The sequence below is a fragment of the Hyaloscypha bicolor genome, assembly GCF_002865645.1.
Source record: "Hyaloscypha bicolor E unplaced genomic scaffold K444scaffold_16, whole genome shotgun sequence".
NCBI classification, from domain to species: domain Eukaryota; kingdom Fungi; phylum Ascomycota; class Leotiomycetes; order Helotiales; family Hyaloscyphaceae; genus Hyaloscypha; species Hyaloscypha bicolor.
This window is the reverse complement of record NW_020194518.1, coordinates 135235-161918: the sequence shown is the minus strand read 5'-3', so window position 1 is coordinate 161918 and position 26684 is coordinate 135235. Positions and strand designations below refer to the sequence as shown.

Below are 26684 nucleotides of genomic sequence, written 5' to 3'. Positions count from 1 at the left end.
GGTTTGAATGCACAATGCCACCTTCGCCAAACGACAGCGTTTACGATATTCGGGTTTGAAATGAGCAGAATCTGTCATTGAATCTTGACATTGTGGACTCGGAGACATTGCCTACGTGCTTGCTTGTTGGAACAATTAAGGTTGGCGCTAATGGGGCGCTAAGTGACCCCTGTGACCTGGAAATCTTATCAGCGCACGCTCAAACCCGCCTCCTTCTTTACTTGACATCGCGGAACATCAATTCCATCCACAAACATCGATGCCACAAACGAATTCTCATCTTCTAACGCTCGATGTTCACTTCACCTGATAATTCACGTCGCTGGACCCATTTCTCGAAATGACCAGCCTCAAGCGCAAAGCCGAAGAGCAGCTGACGAGGAGCTCCGTTGCCGTCATCGAGGTAGTGCATCACTGATCGGTATTGGAGGAATCGCGCTGACACCCCCAGCCTATCCAAGCACCCATGGCCATGTTTGATCTCTCCTTAAACCTTGTTAAGGCTTGGAAGTGGTGGACGGACCTGTTCCAAGGCTTCTTTCAGCCCCCTCCTACATACTCGACCATGACTTATGAAACGGTGGATGGTGAGTAGCCCGAATACCCACACGTGTTTAGATCACTGATGGGTTTCTAGTCGTTGCAGCCAAAGGCCACGTACAATCTGCTGAGCCTAGAGCCGACGGCGAGACCACGTTGAAGCGCCAGAAGACACGGCGACCCAAGCAAACGGCGACCAGATCCAAGTCTGAGGTTGATACACGCCGAAAAGGTGGCCGGGGAACATTGGACTTCGAGGGAATTGACGGCCACAGGGAGCTTCGCCAGCATATCGATGATTTCTGGTCTCCTCCAAGTCTAGACTCTTACTTCAAAAAACCGGGAGCGATTCGAGCACCAGTAGTTGCAAGAACACCAGAAGCATCAGTGGAAGAGGGTGGGAATCAAAGTATATTACATCGACGGCACTCTGATCCGTCACAGTCGCCAAGCGCTCCAGAATCATTGGAGTCAATACCAGGCCAGATCCCAAATCATGGCCGATATGCCTTTCGAACTTCGTCGGCGCGGCGTCCACGAACACCGGACTCGCTGCCGCGGGGGGGGTTTCGGTCTCTAGAGCCCACGGAAAACATGAGTATTGAGCAGCGAATGACCGACTTGCTTCTTGATAAGCACGATTTACCCACTTCATCACTCGGGGGTTCAATTCGGGATGAGAAAGCACAGGAACATAAACGCCAGGCACTAGAAGCTGCTTTGCGCAGAGCAAAAGAGCGTCGACTAAATCGTCGAAGCCCGTTAAGGCCGCTTATTCAACCCCTGGATACGAAGTGGGATTTCTTGGTCTACGAGGCGGAAGCTATGAACAATCAGCACCAAGTCATCACCAAATCTATGGAAGGAACCGAACTTCGGCTGAAAGACTTCCGAACTCTACTGGGCCGCCATGCCTGGCTGAATGATGAAATTATCAACTCGTATGTTGAATGGATTGTGCAGGCAGCCAACGACGATGCAGCTGCGAAGGGGCAAGAGTTCGGCGAACCAGCCAGCACTGTTCCCAAATTCATAGCACACAACAGTTTCTTCTACGAAAACTTGAGGAAAAAGGGCCCGCAGGGCACAGACCGCCTTATGAAGAGGAAAAAGGCACCGGGAGAGAAGTTACTGGAGGTGGATTCGGTCTTTGTTCCCATCTGCCAGGGAAGTCATTGGACAATGGGCGTTGTTCGGCCTGTTGCCAAGACCATTGAATATTTTGATAGCATGGGAGGTAGGCCACAGACTTTCATCTCCCAGATGCGTGCTTGGCTCCAGCACCAGCTTGGGGGGTTATATCATGCGGAGGAGTGGACCGAACCCAGGACGGCATGTGCTCGACAGACCAACGGTTATGATTGCGGCGTGTTTGTGTGCACGAATGCTCTTTGTGTTGCTGTGGGAATTGACACTTCGTGTTACGAGGAACGGGATATGGAACTACAACGGAGGAACATCGCAGCGGTGTTGCTCAACCGAGGCTTTACAGGGGACTTTGCATGGGATAAATGGGGTCTGCTTTATTAGGAGGAGTATAGCATTCTGGCGGCGTTTGGGGCTATGGCGCGCGTGGAAAGATACCTATTTGTTTACCGCGTAATGCGGGTTTTGTACTACTGCATCAGAAAGGGAGAAGCATGCTGCTCTCTGATGTGAAGACCTGGAGAGGGGCACAATGAAATCTCAATGATATGCTCATGAATTGAAGATTTACTCGAGTACCATCCTTACTCCATACAATCTCTGCACTGTGAGGAGTAAAAGCAAAGACCTTGATATTGCTGGACAATCATACTCCAGACGCCCCTGTCATTGATCCGCCTAACCCGTTCTCGTTCCTAGTGCCCAAAGGAGAAGCTAAAAGTTTGGGCTAAGGCGGCTAGCGGCAGGCGGGGGCATCCATCCGCAATGGGGGAAGCTCTCAGTGCATCTCCAAGACACACTTCGACCCATCTCAAACTCAACTGTCCAACCTTACATGCATAGCCGTGCAACCAGCTTGTACTTTTATCGACCCCAATCCGTATGATTGCTCGAGTTGGTAGTGGCTATGGCCCATAAGAAGGCAAGACAACGAATCAGCTATGGTGAGAGACTCCCTGATCACCGAACCAGCCATCGCTCACAGTTCAAAAAGTCCTGCCTCTTGCAAACTCCCCAGGCGGCCATAGATTAGGAGTGAACGGTCTTGCGGTAGACAGCGAACAGTCAATTTTGTAAGTTGACAACTTCAGTCGGCTTGCTGCGCAGAAAGGTGGGGTCCCTCCAGACCCTTGGGTTGACCAGAATATAGATACTCGGGAGGAAGAGATGGTGCCATTTGCGCGTGGAATCTCAATCTTGACCTGAAAAGCTCGATACCCTCTGAAAATCCCTTCGACTCGCCAGAAGATCCTCCCTCAGACTCGAGTTCCAAGACCGAGACCTCGACCACTTTCCGCGCACAAACACAGGCACATACACATTGGGTGAACGACATTGTCCTCGCGCAGAACAATACCGCTTTAGTATCAGCATCGTCTGACCTGACTGTCAGAGTATGGCGGCCACTTTCGAATGAATCGGAGGCTCCACAGACAATCGGGCAGCATGCCGACTACGTCAAGCGTATCGCGACACCCAACTCTTCTGCGGATTGGGTTGCTTCTGGAGGACTTGATCGACGTATCTGCCTTTGGGATCTAAATGGAGCAGGGAAAAAGCTTGAAATCGAAGTCGGAGACGAAGAAAAGAGTGAGAAAGGCTCAGTTTATGCATTGAGTGTGAGCCGAACCATTCTTGCAAGTGGAGGACCAGAATCCATTGTTCGACTATGGGATCCGCGATCGGGGAAACGAATTACCAAGTTCGTTGGCCATACGGATAACATCAGAGATATTCTGATAAATGAGACCGGAGATACCATCATGACTGCCAGCTCAGACCAGACTGTTAAAGTCTGGAGTGTTACTGCGGGACGGTGCATGCATACATTAACAATGCACAACGATAGTGTGTGGTCTCTCTATTCCGATGATCCCCAGCTAGGAATTTTCTACAGCAGTGACAGATCTGGGTTGGTGGTCAAGACCGATGTTCGGGGAACTCTCGGTGAGATGGACGATGGGCTTTCCCTTGCTGTTGCTCAGGAAAATGAGGGGGTTAATAAAGTTATTGCATGCGGAGATTACATTTGGACGGCGACATCAAGTTCTTCCATAAATCGATGGGCGAATGTGGACACTGGAGCGGATATCCAATTACCGGAAGCTTACAGACACCATCGTGTATCGAGCGCTGCGTCGAGGCCTAAACATCTATCACCCCCTCTCGCCAGTGGTCAGTCAAAGAAGGAAATATCAGCACAATCGGTTTTGAGAATTTCGAATACTGCAAGTTTTCCAGCGCCCGCTATAAGGGATTCTGAGGCTGCCGCTAGTTACTCGGCTCTTAGTGGTGCTCGAAAAGGATCCGAGATAATTGTAGATCCAGATATTGGCATCATTGTCCCAATACATGCGTTACCAGAGGAGACCATCGAGGGCCAGCATGGGCTGGTCAAGCACAAACTTCTCAATGATCGTCGACGTGCTCTGACGCTGGATACTGCTGGAGATGTGCTGCTCTGGGATTTATTACGTGTAAGACTTGCTAAAATAGATTGGATGCCTCTGCTGACTTTTAAAGTGTATACCGGTTCAGTCATTTGGGAAGCGGCATCTCGAAGACGTCGAGCCAGAAATCAATACGCTGGAAGCAGTTGCCCCTTGGTGCTCCATAGATACTCGCACTGGACGGCTCGCTGTAGTCCTGGAGGCGTATAACTGCTTCGATGCCGAGATGTATGCGGACGAGCTTCAAGTCGAGGAGCCTGTCGAATTTCGTGAAGATCAGCGCAGTAACGTCTTTCAATTTGTGACCCAACTTCATACAGGATTATGCTAACCAAAATTCCAGTCAATCTGGGGAAGTGGATACTGCGGCATATATTCTCTAATCTCATTGATGAGATGATAAAGAGGGATGAAGTCTACCGCAAAGAGCTTAACGATAAAATGAACAAGGGCGGCCAACGTGCGGGTGCGCCTACTTCTATTCAGATACCAGCCGGTAGTTGGTCAGAAATCGGTGCTTCTGCTAGTACTCCTCGAGCCAATGGAAACTCGTGGCCGATGACGCCCGGTATGGGCATCGGAGTTGCGACCCCAGCTCCACTGAACCATCTCCCTGGAGTTCCGGAAGATGGTGCTCCTTTGGATAAACTTACCTCTGATACAAGCCGGACGTCAGCCGAGAGAACGGGAGATTATTTTTCCAGTGCACCTCTTCCATCTGAGGGCACTTCAAAACCAGCTGCTACTCCTGTAGAGCCACAGCACGACGAGAAACCCCCAAAATCGCCTTCAGACGCGGACAAAGAGACAAATGGCAAAGATGGCAATACTCTCTTCGGGAAGAAATTCCGCATGGGTATGTCATTCGGAAGCAAAAAACTGGGACGTTCAGCATCAACCAATACGGAGAAGCCCGTCGTTGTTGATGAGAAAGTTGAAGATGGCTCAGAGACGTCTGAAAATGGAGAGAAGGAGAAAGAGGTCGATGATAGTTTCTTTGGCATTGTGCAGAAGATTAGAAATGAGTATGAGAAGGCTCTGCAGGAAAATCCAGACCAAAAGCTGGAGAGTGGTATTACCCCAAGTCTTCCAAACGAGACCCCAGTCCTAAAGCCGCCACCAATGACGACTGTCATTATCCAAGAAGAAACGTCCGGTGGAAGTGCAGACCTGTACAGGGGGACAGTCGCTACTGTTGGAGAAGATGCAAGTCTGATAGAAGAACGGGCTCCAATGTGGCTTGGCGATCTTCTCCTCAGAGTAAGTCTCCCACCCCATATCGATTTGATCATTAACTAATAACGCATTAGAACAAAATTCCATTCAAGGAGCCAATCAAGGTCTCATTCGTGTTGCAGCCTTGGCAAGACCTCCTACCAAGCATCGCTGGTCCAGACGGAAACTCTCGTTTGAATGCCAATAGGATGCTTCGAGTGAAGAAAATCCTAGCTTATGTCGCGGAACGCATTGAGGCGGCTCCAGAGAGTCCGGAGCTTGATGCTCTGCGCCCAGAGGATTACCTGGAACTTTATTGTTATGATCAAGTGAGTGCTTATCCCAACTTGAGGAATATTTCTGACAGGGCCAAGAAATTGCCCATCACGATGAGCCTCGCTACTCTTCGAGCTCATGTTTGGAAGGGAGGTGCAGACGTTATGTTATACTATAAGAGCAACGGTCTGAAGCCCATTCGTTATGAAAAGAAGCCAGAGTCATTGACGGGGGCATCAACTCCCACGGCGCAAGCCACATCATCTACATCATAATCAGTTTCCTACAATACCAGCTCGTTTGCCAGATTACATAATGTATATAGCCACCTCGAGCATTGAGTTGCCTTCCGAATGAGTCTGTAGTATATTAAATCATTATTGCAAGCCGTGAACGTTTGATCGAAGGCTTGAAGCTCTCCATGTGTAAAGCCAGCTCCCAGTCTCAAAGAAATGGTGGTACTCATCTATCTGCAGAACCCCAACTTGTTGATGAGGGACAGAACCTCAATTTTTAATCTATGTACAACACGCCATCTAAACACCTAATTAGACTGCCATCTCCTTGTGCTATAAGCTTCCCTCACCAGACAACGAGTTGTATGCCCACTGATATGACCCAAGGAAGATGGCTCCACCAGCGCTGATCCACAAGACTCTGGGTCCTATGCCTGCAAAGAAAGCCCTCGGTCCGCTGTTTTTCAGAATTTGCCTCAGCAAAGAAAACATGGCAGTCTTCTCTTTGGCCAACATCATTCTCGTCTTCAAAACATCCAGGGGGGTTGTTATCCCGGCAGCAACAGCTCCAGCAGCACTACCAAAGAGGCCACTCTCCAAAGCACTGATAGTATCCCTCCCTGATTTCCTCCTTCGATATTCTCTCATAGATTCCCAAAGGGGAAATTGTATGACCGTGAACGGCACCTCCCTCATAATTGTAACAGACCATCCCCGGTACAGCTCCATCCAGACCCCAGATACACCGATCGCACGGTGTTGAGATAGAATTGCCCGCAAAGCGAATAGCGAAGATGAATACTGCCCAGCCTGGGCCCTCTGCTTCACAACCTCTGTAGGGACCCTGACGGCACACGCAGCCACCTCTCCAAGACTAGCAGCCAGCATGTGTTCAATTGGTGCAGCCCATTCTCCCGCCTGTCCTTCCGTTACTTGCTTCGCGTGCCGTCTTGCGGAGAGAAAGCTCTTTGAGTATTCGTACGTGCAGAAAAAGAGCGCTGCACCGGGTGCCGAGCCAACGATTGCGCTGCCAACTCCACGGTAGATTCCGGAGAATCCCCCAGATGCGAGGAATCCGGAAGATGACTGTAGCCTGGTCTTCAATGTGTCGAGGGGGTAGAGAGAGAGGTCGACGGTTGTGCCAGCAAGAGCTCCAGAGAGCAGGGCTGTGGAAAACGACCAAGGAGTCTGGGACGACATTTTATGCTTTTAAGACACCGCCGAAGTTGCTCCAGGTAGGAATATTCTTCAGGTTAGGGCAGTGGCCGAGGCCAGCAGCATTGTCGAGGGCCCATGCTCGTGTGGCTGATGATGATGATGATAATGATGATGATGTCGAGGAGAGCTCGACTATTTTCCTATTTATTTTGACGCGACACGCGTCTCTCAACCATTTTTCAACCTCCAGGTCACCTTTTCAATTTGTGAGAGGTCGACAGGGTATGGCATGGAATGGGGCCAGCCAAAGTTATTCAAAATGCCCTCTCTTCAGCTGTTCGTCCAATTACCGTAGCAGAATTCGCAAATGCCCTGCTCAAGCAATGGGTTCCACAAGGCCGTGGACGTGACACTCTTGGTACGTCTTCAACGAAGATGCTTTCACTAGACCTTCATTCTGATTAATTGTAAACAGGCTTGGCCATCAGTGGAGGTGCTGATTCAATGGCTCTTGCAGCTTTGTGCTCTCAACTGCAGGACCTTTCTCGCTCTCCACATGCCAGGACAGAGGGACAACCTGAGCTGAGCTCTCTGAACCCTCTCAAATTTCGGGCTTTCATCGTGGATCATGGCCTAAGAGCTGGCAGTAGTGCAGAAGCAGAGGCTGTATCAAAAATCTTAGAAGAACGAGGTAATGACTCTCAGATAAATGAGAGCTCGTCGAACGCTAATCATTACAGACATCGAGACCCAGATCTTGAAGATCAAATGGCCTAGGCTCGGCGATCCGGCGAGTCTGCCAAATTTTGAGTCTTTAGCCAGAAAATATCGTTTCCGCTTGCTTGGTAGAGCTTGTAGTGACCTAGGAATCGACTCATTGCTTCTAGGTCATCACGAAGATGATCAAGCTGAGACTATTTTGATGAGACTCGCCAATGGCCAAGGCACGAGGGGTCTAGTTGGAATTAAAAGTCCGGCTGGTATACCAGAATGCTACGGCATCCATGGAGTCTATGAGAGCGGCGGATATGACAACACTCCAGGAGGAAACATTGACCAATGGAAGAGGTCGGTGCCCGCGACCTTCAGCTGGTCTTGGTCAGACTACTCCACAGCAACCCAATTTCCCATTGAAAGTGGCGGAATCCAAATCTACAGACCCTTCTTGAACTTCAGTAAGCCTCGTTTGATTGCAACATGCATCACGGAGAACATGGAATGGTTCGAGGATCACTCCAATATCGAGCCCACTACCACTATGAGAAATGCAATTAGGCATATTTATGCCAATCACTCCATGCCTGCTGCTCTCACAAAGCCTGCACTTCTGGCTCTGTCGGCGAAGCTGAATGGCCAACAGGCTAATCGATTCGACATCATGAAATCATGGCTTGCGAAATGCAAAATTACTCATTTCGAAACTCGTATTGGGACTGTCAAAGTTCGTTTTGCCAACTTAAACCAGTTTCGAGGTCCTGGAATTGTGTGGCCGCCTCCAGGTGCTGGCCTGATCGCAGCTGAGCTACTTCGTGAAATCATCCAGCTGGTGACGCCTCGAGACCATGTTGATTTAAGCTCTCTGCACAGTGCCGTGCAACACACATTTCCAGAAATCTCACAACAGGGCGAGCGGATGCCTCAAAATACTGCATTTACTGCTTCTGAGGTCTATTTTCAGCCTGTGCTGGCGAACCCCTCCAGAGGTCCATCCCCCAAGGCCACAAACCAGAAGACAGAATGGATCCTCTCGCGTCAACCTTACCTGTCAAGAAGACTTCCAAAACTTCAGTTTGCTGTTCTAGCCACTCCAGGTTCCTGGTCCCCTTGGCACTTATATGATGGCCGTTACTGGATCCGAGTCCAGAATCGCAGCACGGGATCTCTCTTCATGCAACCGTTCAGGCAGGAGCAGCTTGCCGACTTCCGAGCTTCGCTTAAGAAACCTGATGGAACTCTATTAACAGGAGATCTAAGGAGGAAGGCGCCTGGTAATATTAGGTGGACCTTACCCACGATTATGAGGAAGGAAGAGGATGGGAAGGAAACGCTGATCGCCCTGCCTTCACTAGGCCTCAGTATACCTGGAAGTATGCTGAGATGGGAGATGAGATACAAAAAGATATGTACCGATCTGATTGCAAATACAATCTTGGAATGGACCTAGTGGAGGGCCGCTGAGGTCTCTCAAAAGGCACCGCAACCTCACGTTATACAAGAAGGTTTCGTATTGCTAATCTTCCAATGGATGAAAACATCATAGAGCATTGATGAGAAGCAGTGAAGATGAAGCAGATCTTCATAGCATAGAAACCAAATATTCTAAGATACCAATGTCCACCTAAGATATCTGACAGCCCCTTTGACCGTCTTTGACCACGATGTGCCTGAATGAGCCAATGCTACAGAGCAATACTCCCTGGCAGTCTAGAGGTTATGCATGTACGAGCTCTTGGATCTTTATCTTTTGTCAGTTTGTGTTCGCTCCCTCAATAGATCACATAATATCACGTATTTGAAGCATTTGAGATTGTATTGAGCTTCATTGATTGCTATATCAACAACATAACCTGTATACTGAAGCCCGTTTGCCGAACCCTGCCGAGTATGGGTATCCTGGAACGCCGTGTTCGTTTGAAAACGCCATCCCAATGCAGCCTTCCTGATTTATAGACTTCGGTTTCGTCAAGTAGTATTTTGTAGCCCGAGCAGAAACCATCGTGCCTCGATGTATCAAGCCATCTCAAGAGGCATAATCCATCAGGTTACTGCCTGTAATCTTGGCAGTCTTCGGATTGGTGATTCCGGATATGTAGAGGGAGAAAGCAGTGCCTGGGTACATTTACCTCAGACGCAGAGCCTTCTTCGTGTTTTCGTAAACGACATAGGTAATGCTGACCGCAGGAACGACCTTCAGCAAATTCGGGGTGATACCCTTGAAGAGACCTCTGAAACCTTCGTTCTTAATAGTTCTCTGCGCCACGTCCACTATTCCGGTATATGTTGGGGGATGCAGCACCGTTCCTTGAGCTTGTAATCTTGTCCGCAAAAGGTTGATAGGATACACAACACTCGCCCCGAAAGCCCCAGAAAATGCTCCAATGCAGCCTGTAGCGAATGATCCTGGAAGTGCGTCTTCTTCATGGCAGCCTAACCTCTTGGCACTGTGTTGCGCGAGTTTGGATTTGAGAAACTCAAACGTTCCGAGGTCGATCGCAGAGTAAGGAAACATGCCAATGAGGCCCATGGTCAATCCTCGATAAGACGTGCGAACCAGTCCTTGACGGTACATTTTCTTTGCTGTTTCGATAATGAGTGCGTTTCCATGAAGTCCACCAGAGACAGTTTCACACTGCATTCTGCAGGCTGTTAGCGATCGTACAATGATAGAAGAGGAGGAGTCTCACCGAAATTTTAGGGTATCGATAGGATAAACGAAGAGCCTGCAATGGAACGTAAGTATTGTGGAAAGGCTAGAAGAGGGTGAAAGCGTACTGGGAGACAAGACCACCAGCTCCACCTGCCACAAACTTTGAGTAAGGATTAATATTCTGTGGATCTCCATGGCCTTCAAGTTGCGCAAGGGCCCTCTTGGCGGCTTCGTAAGACCCGAACTTGATTGCCGACTCGGGCATAACCTTCAGTACGTTTAACCCATTGCCTAGGAGAGAGTCAGAAGCCTCCAAATACCCAAGGTGAGTGGTCGGATCAGACTTACCAGCAAACAAACTGCGCATCCCTCCCGCCTTCCATAGCTCTTTGGCAGCAGCAACGAGAGGCTGGCCCAGCTTCTTGGCTGCGGCCACCGCGTTACCCTGCTTTGCAGCTTCTATCGAGTCTTTCGGGGGGCCCACGTTGGCAATGAGGTATACCTTTATTCGATCAAGTGGAGCAGTGGCAGTTCTGGAGACAGCACCAGCGACGGCCCCCGCAAGGAAGTAACCTGGATCGGGTAGAACAGAAATCAGCCATGACCTCTCGAGCGTTGCAACATCCTCGAAAAACGGCTCCTCGCTCTGAGCGAATAGATCATCTTCATCAACAGTGGGGTCGATGGCCGTTTCGACGAAGTGAGCGTGGTTGTGTTCATACATGGTTTCTGCTGGTGGTGTGATTTCTTGACCTGATGGTGAAGTTTTGGCTGGGAAAGAGCGACTTGATTTTTGTGGTGGTTCCGCGATCTTGATAATGGCGCCAAAGAGGATTGAAATGAAAGATCTGGGTCTACCTAGTCCTTCCAGAGTTTCCTCGCTTATAGAAGTATCGCCCTCTGAATTCAATGTGACTGTCGACGAGTAGTATGATAATACCGCCTTGAGGCCCGGATTTGCGTTGGTGGGGAGGAACAGTAAAAAGTTACTGTCAGGTTCGTTAGCTGCGTTTGTACGGACGGATCTGTGCATTTAATATCAAAAGATGGGTTTTGGCAGTGGCTCGTGCCATGTTCGCGGGCACAGCTAGTGAAAAGCAAGCCCGCACACATGTATACAGCTATCTGGAGAGGCACCCTTTGCCAATTCTTCCCACTCTCCCAGAAATGTTATTGCTTACCGCCACTCGTCGAAAGTTATGTAGCCCTATTTGCAATTAGATGGTGGCAGTAAGTACACGAAGATATAATAAACAAACATCGTGATTCTCGTCTACTTCTGCAAAAAACTGGTCCAATTTCGAATTTGGAACAGTAAGTCCAGCCCTCTTGAAGGCCGCCTTCAACTCCTCCTTGTCTAGTTTGCCATTATGGTCTCGATCAATGCTATGGAAGAGTGAAAACAGCTCCTTCTCGGTCCGCTCGACGAAATTGCGAAACTCTGAAGAGGGATAACTCGTCAGCCATGTTTGTGTGCTGATCACAATACGGAACTAGAAAACACCACCACAAGAGGGCACAGAACATACCCTCATACTGGATCATCTGGTCCCCATTCTTATCCATAGCCTTCACCACATCCCTGAGCATATCGTTGGCATTTTTCAGAGCTGGTCACAGATCAGCGATTCAGCGCCGGCAGGCTGGATACGAGATTGCTTGCGATGATCGATCCTGATCAACCCCTTCTTTAGGCCATTGAAATCCAGCTCGCCCTTATTCTGAGGGTCGAGTTTCTTCCAGAGGTGCTCAATTCTTTCATCTCTGCTATTTTGCGATTCTGGGAACTCCATCTCGAGAATCTTGGCTGTCGGGATCTCAATGATTGCTCATGGTCGATGGAGAATTGACCCTGAGCACCTTGGCCAATTTCGTTATCATTGAAGCAATGCTGTGAACATAACTTAGGTCTGCGAAATAGTGCGGCGGATCTGGGGAAGAGCTGGGCTAAGTGAGCTTCAAAATTGTGAGGTCTGAAATCCATGGAAGATGAGGCATCATTGCAGCCCACTTCGCTTGTAGAACCCGGCCATTGCAGGGGTGGTCATCAGCCTCGTGCCGAGCAGACAGCCTCCCTGGCGCATTGCTGGAATCTCTGTCTGCAGATTTATTCCCAGTGCTTTCATCTATGTCCGTTCCTGTCTGTCTGTCTTAAGTTATCTGAAGCAGCTGGAGACAATAGCTGCTTTCCGTAGCCCTGAATTTGAGCTCTGCCCCACCCTAGATACATCCTCCGACCACCTCGAAGAATCTGACCGAGCCCTCGAAATGGCAGCCAACTACTGGGAATCGACTCAACGGCGTCATTGGCAATTCACCCGAGAGAAACTGGAAGTTCTGCGGAAGAAATTGGAAGATGAAGATCAGAACCTTGTGCAGATGTACCCTCTTCCAGCCCTACGACATCTCAGCATATATTTCAACCAGCGTAAGCCACCTCATGATAGGTGTACACCTTTCTAACATCCTCGCCATTACAGAAGTTGCACGACTTGGAAAACGCCTTGGCGTACGGCAGCAAGCCATGGCAACAGCACAGCTATATATCCGTCGTTTCTATTCAAAGGTCGAAATCAGACGGACAAATCCATACCTAGTTATAGCAACTGCCGTATACTTGGCATGCAAGATGGAAGAATGTCCGCACCATATTAGACTTGTTGTCAGTGAAGGTCGAACCTTGTGGCCAGGCATGTTCAACTTCGCGAGTATCCCCTGGCTTGCTCTGACTCTTGCCCAGACTTCTTCAGTAGTGATACGTCAAAACTCGGGGAGTGCGAATTCTTTCTCATATCCGAAATGAGCTCCCAGATGATCGTTCACCACCCTTATAGGAGTTTGACCGCCTTACAAACGACATTCTCCCTCACTCAAGAAGAGTATGCTCTCGCCTGGTCGATCATAAATGATCACTACATGACCGACTTGCCTCTCCTTTACGCACCTCATGCAATTGCCATAATGTCAATTCTTCTTGCTCTGGTACTCCGCCCCAATACCACTGGTATTCAATCGGCGGCCAGTTCTGCTGGTACTATCGCGAGTGCGGCACATGCAGCTCTGAGCTCAGCTGGTCAGACGAAGAACGGAGGTGAGAAACCAGGCGGGGTGGCGCGAACAAAGGTGCAGAAGCTTGCCAACTGGCTTGCGGAAAGCAATATTGATATAGAAGCCATCGTCGACTGTACCCAGGAGATCATTTCCTTTTATGAGGTACAAGAACAATACAACGAGAAGCTCACAAGGGAGCAAATCAACAGATTTGTCAAAGCACGCGGGCTGGACAAGTGAAGAAGAGGAACAAATGAAAACTTAGAACTGAAAGGTACACATTAAGTTCTTGGTAATGTTCAATATCACAGCGACGATGTCGACGAACGTCGATACTGGGATTGCAGGAATTAGAGACAAAATTTGAGGCCAGATGATGTCAGACTTGCAAATGGACTTTGCTTTTCCGCCTACCAGAGAGAAGTACAGTAGTTAGTAGGCAAGCGAGGTATTCAAAAAGGAGGTTACGAGAAGCGGGGGGGGAGGGGGGGAGGGCATTTCCGCTCTCTGTGTTCAATGCGGCACGGCAGCGATGTCATCGATCAAGACTTTTCAGAGATGAGAAAGACGGATAAGTCTCGAAATCAATAAAGTGGTCTTTGATTTATCTCGCTTCTTCTCGAGACTTCAGTATTCGCTCTGTATCGGGGCCGTTGCCAAGTCCGCGAGAAGAGGGAAAGCGAATGAAAAGGAGCATCCCATTAGCATTTTCAAAGCAAGTGTAAATGGACCATAGATATTCCGGCAACAACCTATGAAGCAAGCTCATACGGTTTAAACCTTGCAGACTTCGAAACAAGAAAGACTGCCTTTCCAATATAGTAGAGACTCTTGATTTACAGACAGTGAACTATGTTTGTTCCGAACTCGACATTTTGCAGCGCCCGGTAGCGAGCAATTCTTGACCTCCGGTCTCTAGCCACCCTTCTATCAAAGGTAAAGCGCATAGCACTCAGAAATATATTATTATTAGAAATTGCTTTATTGTCAAAGATCAGGCATCAGGGAACATCCCAGAATTTCTGTTCTGCAGAAATTCACGAGGCATGACAGGCTTGGTAGGGCTCAATCTATGACATATCATGATTGGCTGAGGTTTCATAGGGAAGGAGGCTTGCACAGCAGGGGATGTGGGCTGGTAGGCGCAGCAAGCGCACGATGGCTGTGTGTTTGAAGATATGCAGTCAATTTATAAATATGACACCGGACAGGCCGTTGACGCATTGGTCAATGGAGTAATCTGATCCCTACGCAAGTGGTGGCTGAGGCTGGAAAAAGGAGGAGATTATTCATGGAGAAGCTGGGCCAGGGCGGCGCATGAGAGGTCGAAGGGTTCGAGCTATGACCAAGGCGGGAAAGGAAACTTTATGCGGATGTTTGCTTGCATCGGTGAGCGGATTGATCTTCACCCTCTTAAGGGGTAACGATCATCAATCGAGAATTCCAGATGCTTGTGGATGGATGGTGGGGCCTGGTACACGCAGTCTGTATTCTACATTTTGGCGGTAGATCTCAGAACATGCGATGAACTCCCTTGACGAAGCAGAATTTTCTGGAGAATACTGGAGCTCTGCCAATACAGCAAGAGAGAGGAAACAACTCTTCGCCAAGCTTCTGTGAAACTAGGGGGCAGGGGCGGCGGCCTGAGGCATGAGAGTCCGCCGTTCACTCGCCGACCCCACAATACAGTATCGCAGACATCCAAGCAGGTGTTTTTTCTCTCGGGCTACATTATAGCAATAAACACTGCATCCTGCTCCTACTGAGAGCGTCGATAACATTAGACTGAGATGCAACGATTTCCGCAGACGACAGTACCTGCGACAGCAGGAATTTGACTAAAACCAAGATGGCAGGAAGCGAGCCAATCACTTGAATGCGGTGGCAAAACCACCCTAGCGCCTTTCTTGTCTGCTGCTCAAGCCCGCCCCGAATCCCCTCGATCGCCTCTGCTTACCAGCCTCTACCTCGCCCTCTCCCACCCAACAGTCCCAGCCTCCAAACATATCAAGATCTTCTCTTCCAGCATTCTCAACTGTTCCTCAATCAAACTCCTCTGCGTCTACTAGACAGCTATCTTCGCAACACACTCTGTTGGTCACCTGCCGCACCCCAACAACACTGGCGCTTCCCTCACCGTCTTCTCATCAACCATGTATCACTACCAAGCCCAAACATCGCATACATCGGCACACCACTCTGGAAGGGGTCGCAGAGCACCCCGCTTATCCCAACATTCTCACAAGCAATTCCGAAATGTAAGGAAAGAAGAAGAAGCGGCTGTGGTGTCCAGTTTTCGTCAGCGCTTCGAAGCGGGGCGATCCTTCGACCTCGACGATGACATGGAATTCTGCCCAAACCTCCTCTCCGATAGCGATATAGTATCTATTAATTCCTCGTCGTCGGATCGCTCGTCGCTGTCGAGTGGGTCACCTGAAGCCAGCCCACAATCTCACCAAGTCTCTCCCGATTCCGGCTTCACTCTCAACTCCAACTCGAACCCATACATTCCATCGTACCAAAGCCAGCCAACAACCCTCAAGCTGCATCAACCGGCTGCAACCCGGATCCGTAACGCAATCCCCATTGTTAACCCAAGCACCGGCATCCGAATGAACTCGCCATCTCCGCCCTCGGTCTCGCCCGCCAGAATGAGCAGCAACCTCGGTCGACACTGGTAGACTGCCTCTACTGTTCCCTCTGATCAGTAGAGTCAGTTTTTCTTGCGTCGCACTGATTTGCTATTCGTAATCTCGTCATCTGTCATTCTGGCGGTCAACACCTTGGGCATCGATTTCTCCGGTTACGGCAACCCTCCTCAACGAATCCTCTGTATAAATTCTTACGACTATCCCACCAAATTCCTTGAGACAGCGACGGCTCAACTTCCGATATCGATATACCCTCTGTTTATATAATATGAGACGGTGTTTTCATCCACAATGATGGCTTGATTTTGAGCGCGCATTGCATATTTTTGCGACGGTGTTTTGGCTGGCATTAATTTTCGGGCGGGAACATTGAAGCGGCGACTTCACGGTACGGGTATATGAAAACCAAAAGATATATCATCAGTTACATAGAACGATTTCCTTTTTTTATCGGAGACGGTGTTTTGAGGGTATCTACATGGAAACGGGGCAAGATTTCTCTCAATCTTTTCTTGGATTTATCTCACAATGGGTATGGCGGACAAGGTGTCGGTGTGCAAAGGTTGAGCGTTCTTGTATGATGAGCGCTTCGGTGTTGTCCTTGGTACTGAATGGTCTGGGATTATTAGGCTTTTGTTTGAGCGTTTGATCTGGCGGGAGCATTTAGGTTGTCAGATCGAATCGATCATGTCATGTCATGTCATAACTAGGGACGAGCTATATGATCTATGTCTGCAACAGTGGGTGGGCTTTGGTCATTTAGGATCGGAGTACCCTCGAATATATTGTCTTGTGTTCATCCCTTCACTGTCAAACCGTGCTGCAGAACGAGCCTGGAGACGTTTACAAGCTCGCGGTGGACAGAAAAAGCGGCAGTCATTTTCAAATGTCCCGGGTCAAGCTGGACATTGTAAGTCTAACCTCTCTGAATGTGCATGCGATATTATACATTGAAAGTCTACTCGTTGTAAATGTCTCGGAAATTCTAGAAAATTGATTCCGGCTCCTCTACACACTAATAAAATGTTCCCATTTGACTTGGGACATTCAAGATGAGTGCCGCTTTTTCTGTCCACAGGGAGAGCGAGGTCAAGTGAAAACCGCTCTTGTCCAGTTTCGCCCGTACGATTCAAATCGCAGGTAGTGAAACAGGTAGTTCGATATCGGAATCTCGACATGAGCATTTTCCATTTCCGTCTTTGGACCTGAGCTGTTGCTGCTATAGCCTGAGCTGTGGGTGAGCCAAACCTGAGCCAGGCTGAGCAAGTGAGCCAAGGAGGTGAGCTCAAGGTGGACAGGGGCGACCCGTTTGGGCTCCTCGGCTACGACTGCCGCTGGCTACGGCAGGATTTTAGGCGGTAAGTGGTCGAAACACTCGAGCACCAGAACACCAAATTCACGAAATTCAAAACTACGAATCGCATGCTACTTAAAATTAGGCATAGAATTGCACTAAAATTATACTTAGACTCGTACTTACATTTAATGGGAGCCCTTTATATATTGCAGTAAGCTATCCCTAGGGAGCTCTTTATATGCAATACGAAAAGAGCTCCTTAGGGGGCAGCTCACTTGGGGCAGCTCCCTATAATAATAATAATTAGCCTATCTTAGTATATGACCTAGTTTTATATACTAGCTATAATAGTTACGGGCCTTGCATGTCCAATTTCAAGTGGTTTGGGTTTTTTGGTGTTCTGGTACTCGAGTGTTTTGACCACTTACCGCCTAAAATCCTACCTTAAGCATCGCTTATCTTCTATTTCAACCTCTCCCCAACTTCCCCTTCCTTCGACATATTTGTGATATTCTCAATTGCGACAATGGTATCATTACGGTGGCCATATATCGAGGGCCCTTCAATATGGGGAGCGAAAACATCGGCGTATGAGTAAGTATCGTCTAATGGCATTCGCAGTCGTACGATTGATTTGATGTCCTTCTACAGATTCTGTGAAATGGTAAACATTACTTCAAAGCGTGTCTTTACAAGACCAGCTGTCGATTGACTTAGGATTTTTACATGACTCCATATGTTGCAGAGTTCGTCAACACCCTGACCAATTTAGGTTACAGTACGAATCCCTCTACCCCTCCTCAGGACACAGCGCTAATTTCGATCGCAGTCTATCTTGGAGTCAGAGGAATCAAGAATTCTCGAAGAGGTGGTAACGATAGTGTCGTGAATCTATGCTACTCCATGCTCGTCTTCCTCGGTGCAGGCTCCGCCGCATACCACCTGAACATCAAGCACGAAACCCAGATGCGTGTGTCTCCTCTCTTGCTACCCCAAATCCCACGCTGATAACTTCCGACAGTGGACGAGGTATCCATGCTCTTCACCACAATTAGTATTTTGTATGGCGCTTTCAGCATCACCCTTGGAAGCGACGCCAGAATAGCCCTCGCGACGCTTTTGACCGGAGTCGCTTTGTTGATTTCCGTCAATCACGTTGTTGTTGGCGATGTTGAGCGTTTCCGGTTGTGGTTTTTATTCCTAGTCCTGGGCACTTTTGCACAATGCGTGTGGTTACTATCAGCAAAGGTACCAAACATCAAGGTCAAGAGGGAAGCTCAGCAGCTTGCGACTTATGGCACAGGTTCGTTCCAGCATCCTTCAACCACGAACTCCAAGAATTTATTGCTGATTTCTCATGCCAACAGTGGCTTTTGTTACTGCTTTTATTCTCTGGAATATCGATAATGAATTCTGCGACGAATTGACCTCATTCAGAAATGGCCTCGGAATCCCATGGGGCTTCGTTACTGAACTGCATGGCTGGTTAGTGGTAACTCTTTAGATCTGAGGTCGTGACTAATGAACTTCCCAAGGTGGCACCTCCTTACTGGTCTTGCGGTCTACTACTACATCGTCTTTGTTGAACGACTGAGGCTCTACATTAAAAGCACCACCGCAAAAAGATCAGGTGCAATCCAAGCCAAATTAGTTTGGTCCGGAGCACTCACTCTTCCACAAATTGAGATGTCAGCCAAAGAGGATTGATAGGACTGGACCAAGAGGCAGGAGAAGCTTCTGGAATAATCTGAATTGAGTTCTGGAACTACAAAACATTCTGAGAAGGTGGAAGGGAGGATGGGTGAGAGGACAGGTAAAAGGATATGTGAGAAGATGGGAGAGAAGATAGGAGAGAAAAGATGTAAAGGCAAGAGGGAGATAGTCATTTATAGAGTACGAAGCCCCGGGCAAATCGCAGAGAACGACGTCAAATACCCTGAAGTAAGACGCAAGAAAATGTCCTTGCATGGAAGACAAGTAGACGGGGATAACTGTCTGGGAATGAGTTCTGGCTGGCATAGGTTGTGAAATTGCAGTGGAACTGATTTGGGATCCCTGGCTGGGAAAGGGGGCCTTTTCGAGCCCCTCGTTAAAAGTTGACGATATCTGAGATGGGTGATAAAGACCTGAGCAGACATGAGCCGAAGCTGAGCTGTGCCTGAGCCAGCCTGAGCAAAGGCGGCGCGAGATCACATGAACTTGATGGTTGGGAGGTGTCGAGATTCCGGTCAGGAAACTTGAGATCCAACTCATCAGGTCAATGACCCAAGTGAGACCTGGCGCTTCCCCAGCAACGTGCCCCAGATCAGCTCAGATCTGAGCCTGTTGATCGACTCGCACGCACCCCATTTCCAAACGCCGAAAGCGGAAATTCCCTCACGCGCTTCCATCGCTTGAAGCCACTCTTGAAGCCCACTACGGTTCCCCATACCATGCCCCACGCAGGACGGTGTTCTAGAAGCGATGACGTATCGGGCTTTGATACCCGAGGGTAAATGTACCTGAGGAGCATGAGCGAACGAACGCAATGGAGATTTGCTTTAGAGGAAGCTAATTTAGTGTCCTTGATTGCCTTTTGATACTGATCATCATCTGAGGAAAGACTTTGCAAGGCAGAGGGATTCTGAGACTTCAATTGATACTTCCTGCGTAATCTTCAAGGCAATCATTTGTAGGTCCTCACTCAGTCCTTTCAGAGGAATTGATATTCTCAACTCATCTTCAATCAGCAGACAAGATGTCTTTTCTTTTACGAAACGCACGAATTGCCGCTCGGCCGGTTATTGCTTCACGAGTTATGCCCTCGAGGGCTTTTACGAGTTCAAGCGTGAGGCCTCTCAAGGAGGATGATCGCCGTATGTTTCCTGCCCCAATAGTGTAGATTAAGGTACATACTGATAAACCTCTCATGATGTAGACAGTCCAGATCTGGCGGAGCAAAATGAGAGACACAAGCAAGACCAATTGCAGAAGCAAAAGGATGGGAAGGGTCATTGGAAGCCAGAACTGGCAAGCAACAGCGAGGAAGCTGTGAGTTCCCCTCTCTGACTCTCTGAGCGGGCTCTGGAAAGATCCTCTTGCTGATGTAATTTTCTGGGCATAGGTAGCCGCGGATCGTCAAGCCGGTGATCATACAATTGAGGAATTGCAGAAGAAGACGGCAAAGCATGCGGAGGAGAAGCACAAGTAGGTGGTGTCTCATGTTGGTTTATTCTTTTGATTGAAGAGCACGCACAGATGCTGATTCGATATCTCTGAATAGACATGGAACAAGTCAAGATCCTGGGTTGTGATTATTGGAACTGGCGAAGTCAGTCGGACTAGAAGTAGAAACGAGGTTCCTGGTGAGCAGGAGAGATAATTGTACCATTCTCCCAAGGAACATTGATGGTGCATGACACAATCGTTTACCTTTGGGACTTGTAGAAAGAAGTTTGAGCATTTGAACACAGTATTATGAGTTGTAATATTCTTTGCCCACGGAGCCAGCGACGATCAATCTACCACAAGCCAGCTGCCATCAATGGCTGAACTCCTAGAACACCTCCAAATGCAATAAGATACATCCGAGAGCCACCCGTTTTCCTGAAACCTTTATTTCAATATAATGATCAACAAGACCAATATTATGATCAGAACAACGATGATCGTCATCTGCATATTGTCCTTCGCCTTCCTAGCTATAGTTCCTAGGTTCTTCCTCGCCTTATCGAGCCTTGTTTGATGCCTATCCACATGTCTATCAACGTCATCCAACATCTGAACATGTTCGTCCAACTCATCCCCAATCTGAATACTCAGTTCCCTCTGTCTTCCAATCGACTCGCCTAGTCTATCCAACGCCTCATCTTGTTCGGCTATCACCCGTGAATGATAGGCATGGATCTGTTGATTGTCCAGATGAGATTGATCTGGTGGGCCCGCTGTAGGGTCGTCTCGATAGGGAAAGAGGGCGTTTCGGGCTTCATCCTCATCCTGAACCAAAGGTGCATCAGAGAATCTGACGGACTTTGGGGAGGGAGCGGCAGAACTATTTGCTGTGTCTCGAAGGGATTTTTTGAGAAACGAGGAGGAAGATGCAACTCTCGGCCGTTCCGCAGCTCGTGCAAAGTCCTCGGATAGAGCGGGGTCGTTGGGATGGGATATTGTTGAGGATGTGGTGTCTGTAGGGACTCCCCGGAATTGGGATGCTAGATCATTGTACTGTGATCGAAGATTGTTTTCTATTTCTTGAAGTGTAGTTGATGCGCTGATGGCCCTGTTAGTCCGGCCTTCAAACCTGAGACGGGGTCACCTACGCTGAGTCTCCTGCTTCTTGCAAACGCACTCGTTCCTTTGTGACGTTATCGAGCCCTTCTTTTAAGGAGTCAAGTGACCGAGATATATGACCGTCTTGCGAGGTAGGCTCAAGGTTCAGTGATATAGCTCGCTGCCTTTCCAGGAGAGACAGCTTGATGTGATCCGCCAGCAGGAAGTATTGATTCGGGTTCGCCATGGTGCCGCCTGTTGGCTGTTTGCAATGGCAAAGGTTCTTTCTGGTCCTAGACACGGTGTCGCCAGGAGATGGTTGTACGGGTCATGTGCCAATGTTTCTGTGAATGAATCAAATAAATAGATCTTGCGGTGGAACCTGGAACGTTTGGTGATGAGAGATAGGCGTTAGAATCTGGTGCCTTGCCGGAGTACGTACTTTAATTTCTGGCCAATAAGGTGGCGAGGAAAGAACGACTAGCGGGTGCGGGCATGGTCCAAAGCCGACTTGCCGACATTCATCAAAGATGTGGATATCCCGAAGGCGAACTCGAACTCATCAAAGTCAACATTCTTCAGTTCAACGTGCGAGAAGGGTGGGTGAGGCTGCCTATCTATGAATGCCCAGTCAGCCTCCGAACTCTCAGACTAGTTTGATCCACGAATCCAATGAACACGTCCTTCTACACCCACTTAAACCTTCCGCATCGCCGAAACCTCACGTGCTAGTGGTGGACTCTGTCCCTGTCCTCAACCTCAGCCTCCTGTCCCTCACATCTTGGTCCCCGTCCTTGATTCTCCTGGGCTGGCGTATTTTACCTCCATGAAACATGTCTCATCAAGGACACTATCCTCCTCCAAATACGCCATCCAGCGACTACAGTCTCTCGCCAAGGGTTAGTCGACGCCAGCCTCGCAGCAGTCAGATGACTCCAGACAGACCAGCCAACCTCAATATTGCACATTCTGTGGATCTGAGGGCTCTGGCATACGTTGGGCCTGTCGACCAGAACCTCATCTGCGCTATCTGCAGGTGTGCCTTGGTAGACCCTGTCACCACTCATTGCGGCCATACTTTCTGCCAGTCATGTATCAATGATGCTCTGTCTCACAGCCAGCTATGCCCAGTCGATCGGTCACGGCTTTCTTCAGGAGACTTGGCTCCCTCCCCGAGGATCATCGTCAATCAGCTGGATGACCTGAAGGCAGAATGTCCGAGCTGTAGCACTCCATATGCAAGATCGATGCTCGAAAACCATCTAGAGAGATACTGCAAGGAGGCTCTTATTCTCTGTCCTGGCAAGAACACTGAGCAGAGGTGCGAGGAGACTGTCAAGCGAAAGATGTCTGACAAGGGTTGTCTTCATTATACAACAGAATGTCCCGATTGCCAGGAATCACTTATGATGGTAGAGATGGAAGACCATCGGGAAAATTCATGTGATGAAAGAAACAGGCACTGCGAGCGTTGTGGTGCAAAGCTTTTACGTTGCAAGGAGACCGAACATGAAAAGGAATGTCCCGATGCCATTGCACCTTGCAAGTGGATGGAGTACGGTTGTCAGCATGAAGCAAAGAGAAAAGACCTGCCCCTTCACGTGGATGATTGCAGCTTTAAGTTGGTTGGTCCAATGGCAGAAATTCTCAAGAGAGAAATCAACACGCTCCGATCCGAGGTCCGTACTCTCACTGAGACAAACCAACTCCAAGAACGGCGAATCAAATTTCTCGAGAATGGCTTCAAGGATCCCTATCGACCTTTGGACTACTCGGATTTCTCCGATCAGACGCTTTCCGCCATTCAAGAAGCTGGCAACCCTGAGCCTCTCAGTGCCGGCAACGAATACCTGCTGTCTCTACTCGAGGCTCAAGAGAGTAAGATGAGTCAACTCTCTGCTGCTATGACCGAGAATGAGGCGAAGCAGACAACCTTACTCTTTAATGAAACCATACCCATCAAGAACGAATTGGCCGAAATCAGAAGTATGCAGCAGACTACAAGCATGCACGTTCGTTGGTTGTTGAGATTCCGCTTACAAGACAATCATCGAAGACTTGGAACAGGACCTGGCTCAAATGGCGGTTCAGATGGCGGTGGATCAAGCAGTGATGCACCGCTGCCACGAAGATTGAGTGACGGACTGTCGAGAGATATTATCACAAAGTTGTGATGCCAGAGTGGCCTAGAAACGGGGGCAGCATTTGGCAGTTGCTCATACAACGCATTGCATTTGGAAGGGACATGGTTGGCGTTTAGGGCTTGGATGGCATGGATTGTAGAGTCAAATTGTGTATACCCACGGGAGGCTCAGGCTTCGGCGTTACGGTTCATAGGAGACTCGAGATAGACAAAAAAGGGACACCTATTCTCAATGTTCCAAGTCAAGATGGATATTTCAAATTGCCTCTACGTGCCATCGATGACACCACATTTTAAAGGACACAATGTGATTTGAGAAATTCGCTGAATGCGGAAACGGGTGGTAGAATATTAGTTCCACCGTGTATAAAGGTTCTGTGCATCTTTTCGTTCTGCTCATAATTTCAGTCATCCCGGCCAGCCAGGGCAACATGAATATCCAAAGACTCGCTCGTTCTCATCAATCGTAAGCCATAATGCCCGAAGTATGTGCAAGAAACAGATTCAACCTAGCAAGGCGCCATCACAAGTAAAGAAAGTCCACTCTCCGCATGGCATCTAAAGAAAAGAAGTGCAGACCACCGCAAGCGAAGCAACTCCCAGCAATACACTCAGGCTGGATTTCAAGGTTTCGCCACCGTTCTTTTTCTTAGTCGCCGATGGTGAAGCCTCAGAGCTTGTTGGGGAAGCTCCGTTGGGATTGTTACTCTGATCATCGGCCAATATGGTAATCGCTAGATTCTGCATGATATCTCCATTGCTCTGCTGGACAACCTGGCTGACCTTTGAGGCTGTGACAGGCACCATCTTTCCGCTGGGAGCCGGACTGATGCCGTTGTCAATAAGTGTCTGTGCTCCAGCAGGAACATCGGGGATGGTGAAGTTACTACTGAAACCAGAGGTGGTGATCAGAGAAGAGGTGCATTTTGGCGGGGTGACGGAGACGTTCTGAGCAGATAGACCCTGAAGATAAGTGACGTTGAGAGTATTAAACTGCTTCTGCAACGTGTCGTAGTCGACGAGGAGCTGAGCAGAACCGTTGCTGTTGATTTGCACAAGACCGTAGTCATCAGGCTCTTCGGAATATTCGTAAACCATACCGCCAGATAAGACCGGAGTCATTAGAGGACCATATATGACTGGGACTTCTGTAAAGACTCGAGGTGAAGGTTTATTGCAACCATATTCGGAGAAGAATACGGGGACACTCGTGCTGCTGAAGTCTGATACCAGTACATCGTAGCTTGACGTTGTGAAGGAGGAGGCTCCACACCATGAGTAGCTGTTCAGGGCAAAGAGGTCGGCTCGGGATGGGTCTGTAGAGGAGCCCGTAAGGGTACATTGAAGATAATTCCAAGTATCAACCAGAATTGTCCGGACATCTGCAGCACTGTAGCTAACGGGTATACTCCTCTTGGAGTGCTTCGCAATGTAGTTTTTGAGGTCCCGGATGACAGCCTTGACATGTAAGGAATTGCATAACAATGAGTGTAGGCCGGACTCACTCTCATATACGGTGGCACGACTCCACCTGAGGCGAGATCGTTGATAACCTCGTTTCCAGCAAAAAACAACAAGGTATTCTCATACGACTTGAAGGCCTCTACAACGGCAAATGTCCGATTCAGGTATGAGGATGTGTAGGTGGTCCATGGTGCGCCACGATCGAGACTCTCTCCAGCCAAGGGGGAGTTAACGTCAATCAACATGTAGATGCCAACCTAGCCCAATCTTAGCCGTGCACCCAATAAATTTTGTGGATTTGCAATTGACGAACCGCGTTGAAGATTGAGGCGCACATATCATGGTTGAGGTCAGGATCGACATTATAAACACGAATAGCATTCACGCCTTGTGGCTATCAGCATAGTCCTGGGATTTCCCAACGCTCATCTACACACCCAACCGCTGCATCAAAGCAGCATCTCGAAGGCAGACAGTGCCATCACTCAAGGGATCGATGCCAGAGCCCGGGTTGTAACCGGAACTTCCACCGGGTTGATATGCGACTCCAAGAAGCTGGAACCTATTGCCGGTGACTGCATTCACGAGGTCCGAGCCTTTCACCACAATCGATTGAACAGCGAGGGTGGTCGCGCAAAGCGCAAGGAGCGCGATCTAGATACAACATCAATTAGCAAGAGTTTCCAATATGAATTTGCGCTAAAGAGTCACGAAACGACGTTCGACGGGATTGCGCATGAAACAATGGGAGGCGGGGTTCTCCTACGGCGCTGGAAACAAGCATGGGGAAGGACCGAATTTCCAATGTTTTTCTCGCAACACAATTGCAAACGAGAGATGGGTGCCTAAAGACACGAGCGGTAGTGACTGCGTAGAAGAGGAATTAAAGAGAGATTCCCCAGAAAGTTGGTTTATTTGGTTGTTGCTTCCAAAGATGAGTTTAATCTTGGTTAAGAGTTACCCTTGCCTATTTGAAACAAGCGTCTCGGGAGATCGGCTGCTTTCGATTTAGGGGGGCGAAAGCTTAAATCCTCACAAGCGAGACTTCAGCTTCCAGGGTGAGTTATTATTCAGATGCATGACCAAGCATCCAAGGGATCAAATGCAACTACTCTGCCGTTATTCAAGTGTTTCACACCCCAAACCCCTCTTCCCTCTCCTCGTAATCCTCGTCACCCCCCTGTTCTCCACTCCTTTCCTTGAGCTGCGTGTTCTTTGGTGTCAACCTTGATTTCTCCCCCCAGACCTGACATTCATCACAGAAGCCCTTCCTGTAAATGTGTCTCACTTCCTCAAACTCACACATCCTCGTATGTCGATACTTGTAGCAGTACGAGTGAACATCAGTCTCTTTCGTGTGAGCACACTCTGTGAAGATGGTTTCCCATGTAATGCACATTCTAGCTTTTGTTGTTGGATGAAGGTGGCTTGATTGTCCAGGA

At 48.8% G+C, this 26684-nt stretch overlaps 12 protein-coding genes across 12 annotated transcripts; 7 read left to right on the top strand and 5 right to left on the bottom strand.

Annotated features, from left to right (window-relative positions):
- The first annotated feature begins 223 nt into the window (after positions 1-223).
- Positions 224-2288, top strand: K444DRAFT_581285 (cysteine proteinase). Its single transcript, XM_024877741.1, has 3 exons — positions 224-403; positions 452-587; positions 638-2288. Exons 1-3 carry the CDS (start codon positions 341-343, stop codon positions 2068-2070), a joined length of 1632 nt encoding a protein of 543 aa, XP_024742151.1. The 5' UTR covers positions 224-340; the 3' UTR covers positions 2071-2288.
- A 305-nt stretch (positions 2289-2593) lies between these two features.
- Positions 2594-5902, top strand: K444DRAFT_640228 (WD repeat protein-like protein; the record flags this gene model as incomplete). Its single annotated transcript, XM_024884472.1, has 7 exons — positions 2594-2630; positions 2681-2759; positions 2837-4163; positions 4210-4420; positions 4480-5396; positions 5447-5680; positions 5726-5902. 7 exons carry the CDS (start codon positions 2594-2596, stop codon positions 5900-5902), a joined length of 2982 nt encoding a protein of 993 aa, XP_024742150.1.
- A 294-nt stretch (positions 5903-6196) lies between these two features.
- K444DRAFT_624862 (s-adenosylmethionine mitochondrial carrier protein-like protein) lies at positions 6197-7063 on the bottom strand (the record flags this gene model as incomplete). The annotated part of the gene is made up of 1 exon (XM_024882456.1): positions 6197-7063. The coding sequence occupies one exon, from the start codon at positions 7061-7063 to the stop codon at positions 6197-6199; it is 867 nt and encodes a 288-aa protein (XP_024742149.1).
- Positions 7064-7621: 558 nt separating this feature from the next.
- On the top strand, positions 7622-9158 carry K444DRAFT_485109 (uncharacterized protein; the record flags this gene model as incomplete). The annotated part of the gene is made up of 2 exons (XM_024873088.1): positions 7622-7712; positions 7762-9158. Coding segments are annotated over 2 exons (1488 nt in total), but the record flags the coding sequence as incomplete, so codon positions are not given.
- Positions 9159-9543: 385 nt separating this feature from the next.
- On the bottom strand, positions 9544-12355 carry K444DRAFT_607809 (calcium dependent mitochondrial carrier protein-like protein). The gene is made up of 8 exons (XM_024879241.1): positions 12052-12355; positions 11918-11998; positions 11648-11829; positions 11570-11595; positions 10737-11377; positions 10514-10679; positions 10426-10461; positions 9544-10377 (listed from the first exon to the last, which is right to left on the bottom strand). The coding sequence occupies exons 1-8, from the start codon at positions 12179-12181 to the stop codon at positions 9861-9863; spliced, it is 1779 nt and encodes a 592-aa protein (XP_024742147.1). The 5' UTR covers positions 12182-12355; the 3' UTR covers positions 9544-9860.
- Positions 12356-12656: 301 nt separating this feature from the next.
- Positions 12657-13679, top strand: K444DRAFT_518964 (cyclin-C; the record flags this gene model as incomplete). The annotated part of the gene is made up of 3 exons (XM_024873912.1): positions 12657-12816; positions 12869-13096; positions 13129-13679. The coding sequence occupies 3 exons, from the start codon at positions 12657-12659 to the stop codon at positions 13677-13679; spliced, it is 939 nt and encodes a 312-aa protein (XP_024742146.1).
- Positions 13680-15616: 1937 nt separating this feature from the next.
- Positions 15617-16120, top strand: K444DRAFT_480549 (uncharacterized protein; the record flags this gene model as incomplete). Its single annotated transcript, XM_024872990.1, has 1 exon — positions 15617-16120. A coding segment is annotated over one exon (504 nt), but the record flags the coding sequence as incomplete, so codon positions are not given.
- A 1750-nt stretch (positions 16121-17870) lies between these two features.
- On the top strand, positions 17871-19367 carry K444DRAFT_174924 (alkaline phytoceramidase). The gene is made up of 7 exons (XM_024870765.1): positions 17871-17981; positions 18039-18051; positions 18105-18165; positions 18217-18357; positions 18409-18690; positions 18755-18872; positions 18923-19367. The coding sequence occupies exons 1-7, from the start codon at positions 17914-17916 to the stop codon at positions 19092-19094; spliced, it is 855 nt and encodes a 284-aa protein (XP_024742144.1). The 5' UTR covers positions 17871-17913; the 3' UTR covers positions 19095-19367.
- On the bottom strand, positions 18867-19924 carry K444DRAFT_175032 (uncharacterized protein). The gene has a single exon (XM_024870767.1). It carries the CDS (start codon positions 19638-19640, stop codon positions 19077-19079), a length of 564 nt encoding a protein of 187 aa, XP_024742143.1. The 5' UTR covers positions 19641-19924; the 3' UTR covers positions 18867-19076.
- Positions 19646-20741, top strand: K444DRAFT_607804 (uncharacterized protein). The gene is made up of 5 exons (XM_024879240.1): positions 19646-20058; positions 20117-20242; positions 20305-20417; positions 20491-20573; positions 20650-20741. Exons 2-5 carry the CDS (start codon positions 20125-20127, stop codon positions 20678-20680), a joined length of 345 nt encoding a protein of 114 aa, XP_024742142.1. The 5' UTR covers positions 19646-20058; positions 20117-20124; the 3' UTR covers positions 20681-20741.
- Positions 20650-22196, bottom strand: K444DRAFT_659522 (snare-domain-containing protein). Its single transcript, XM_024886362.1, has 2 exons — positions 21686-22196; positions 20650-21636 (listed from the first exon to the last, which is right to left on the bottom strand). Exons 1-2 carry the CDS (start codon positions 21880-21882, stop codon positions 20982-20984), a joined length of 852 nt encoding a protein of 283 aa, XP_024742141.1. The 5' UTR covers positions 21883-22196; the 3' UTR covers positions 20650-20981.
- A 1876-nt stretch (positions 22197-24072) lies between these two features.
- On the bottom strand, positions 24073-26171 carry K444DRAFT_174948 (glycoside hydrolase family 72 protein). The gene is made up of 5 exons (XM_024870766.1): positions 26009-26171; positions 25680-25896; positions 25556-25629; positions 25284-25499; positions 24073-25236 (listed from the first exon to the last, which is right to left on the bottom strand). Exons 1-5 carry the CDS (start codon positions 26024-26026, stop codon positions 24337-24339), a joined length of 1425 nt encoding a protein of 474 aa, XP_024742140.1. The 5' UTR covers positions 26027-26171; the 3' UTR covers positions 24073-24336.
- Positions 26172-26684: the final 513 nt, after the last annotated feature.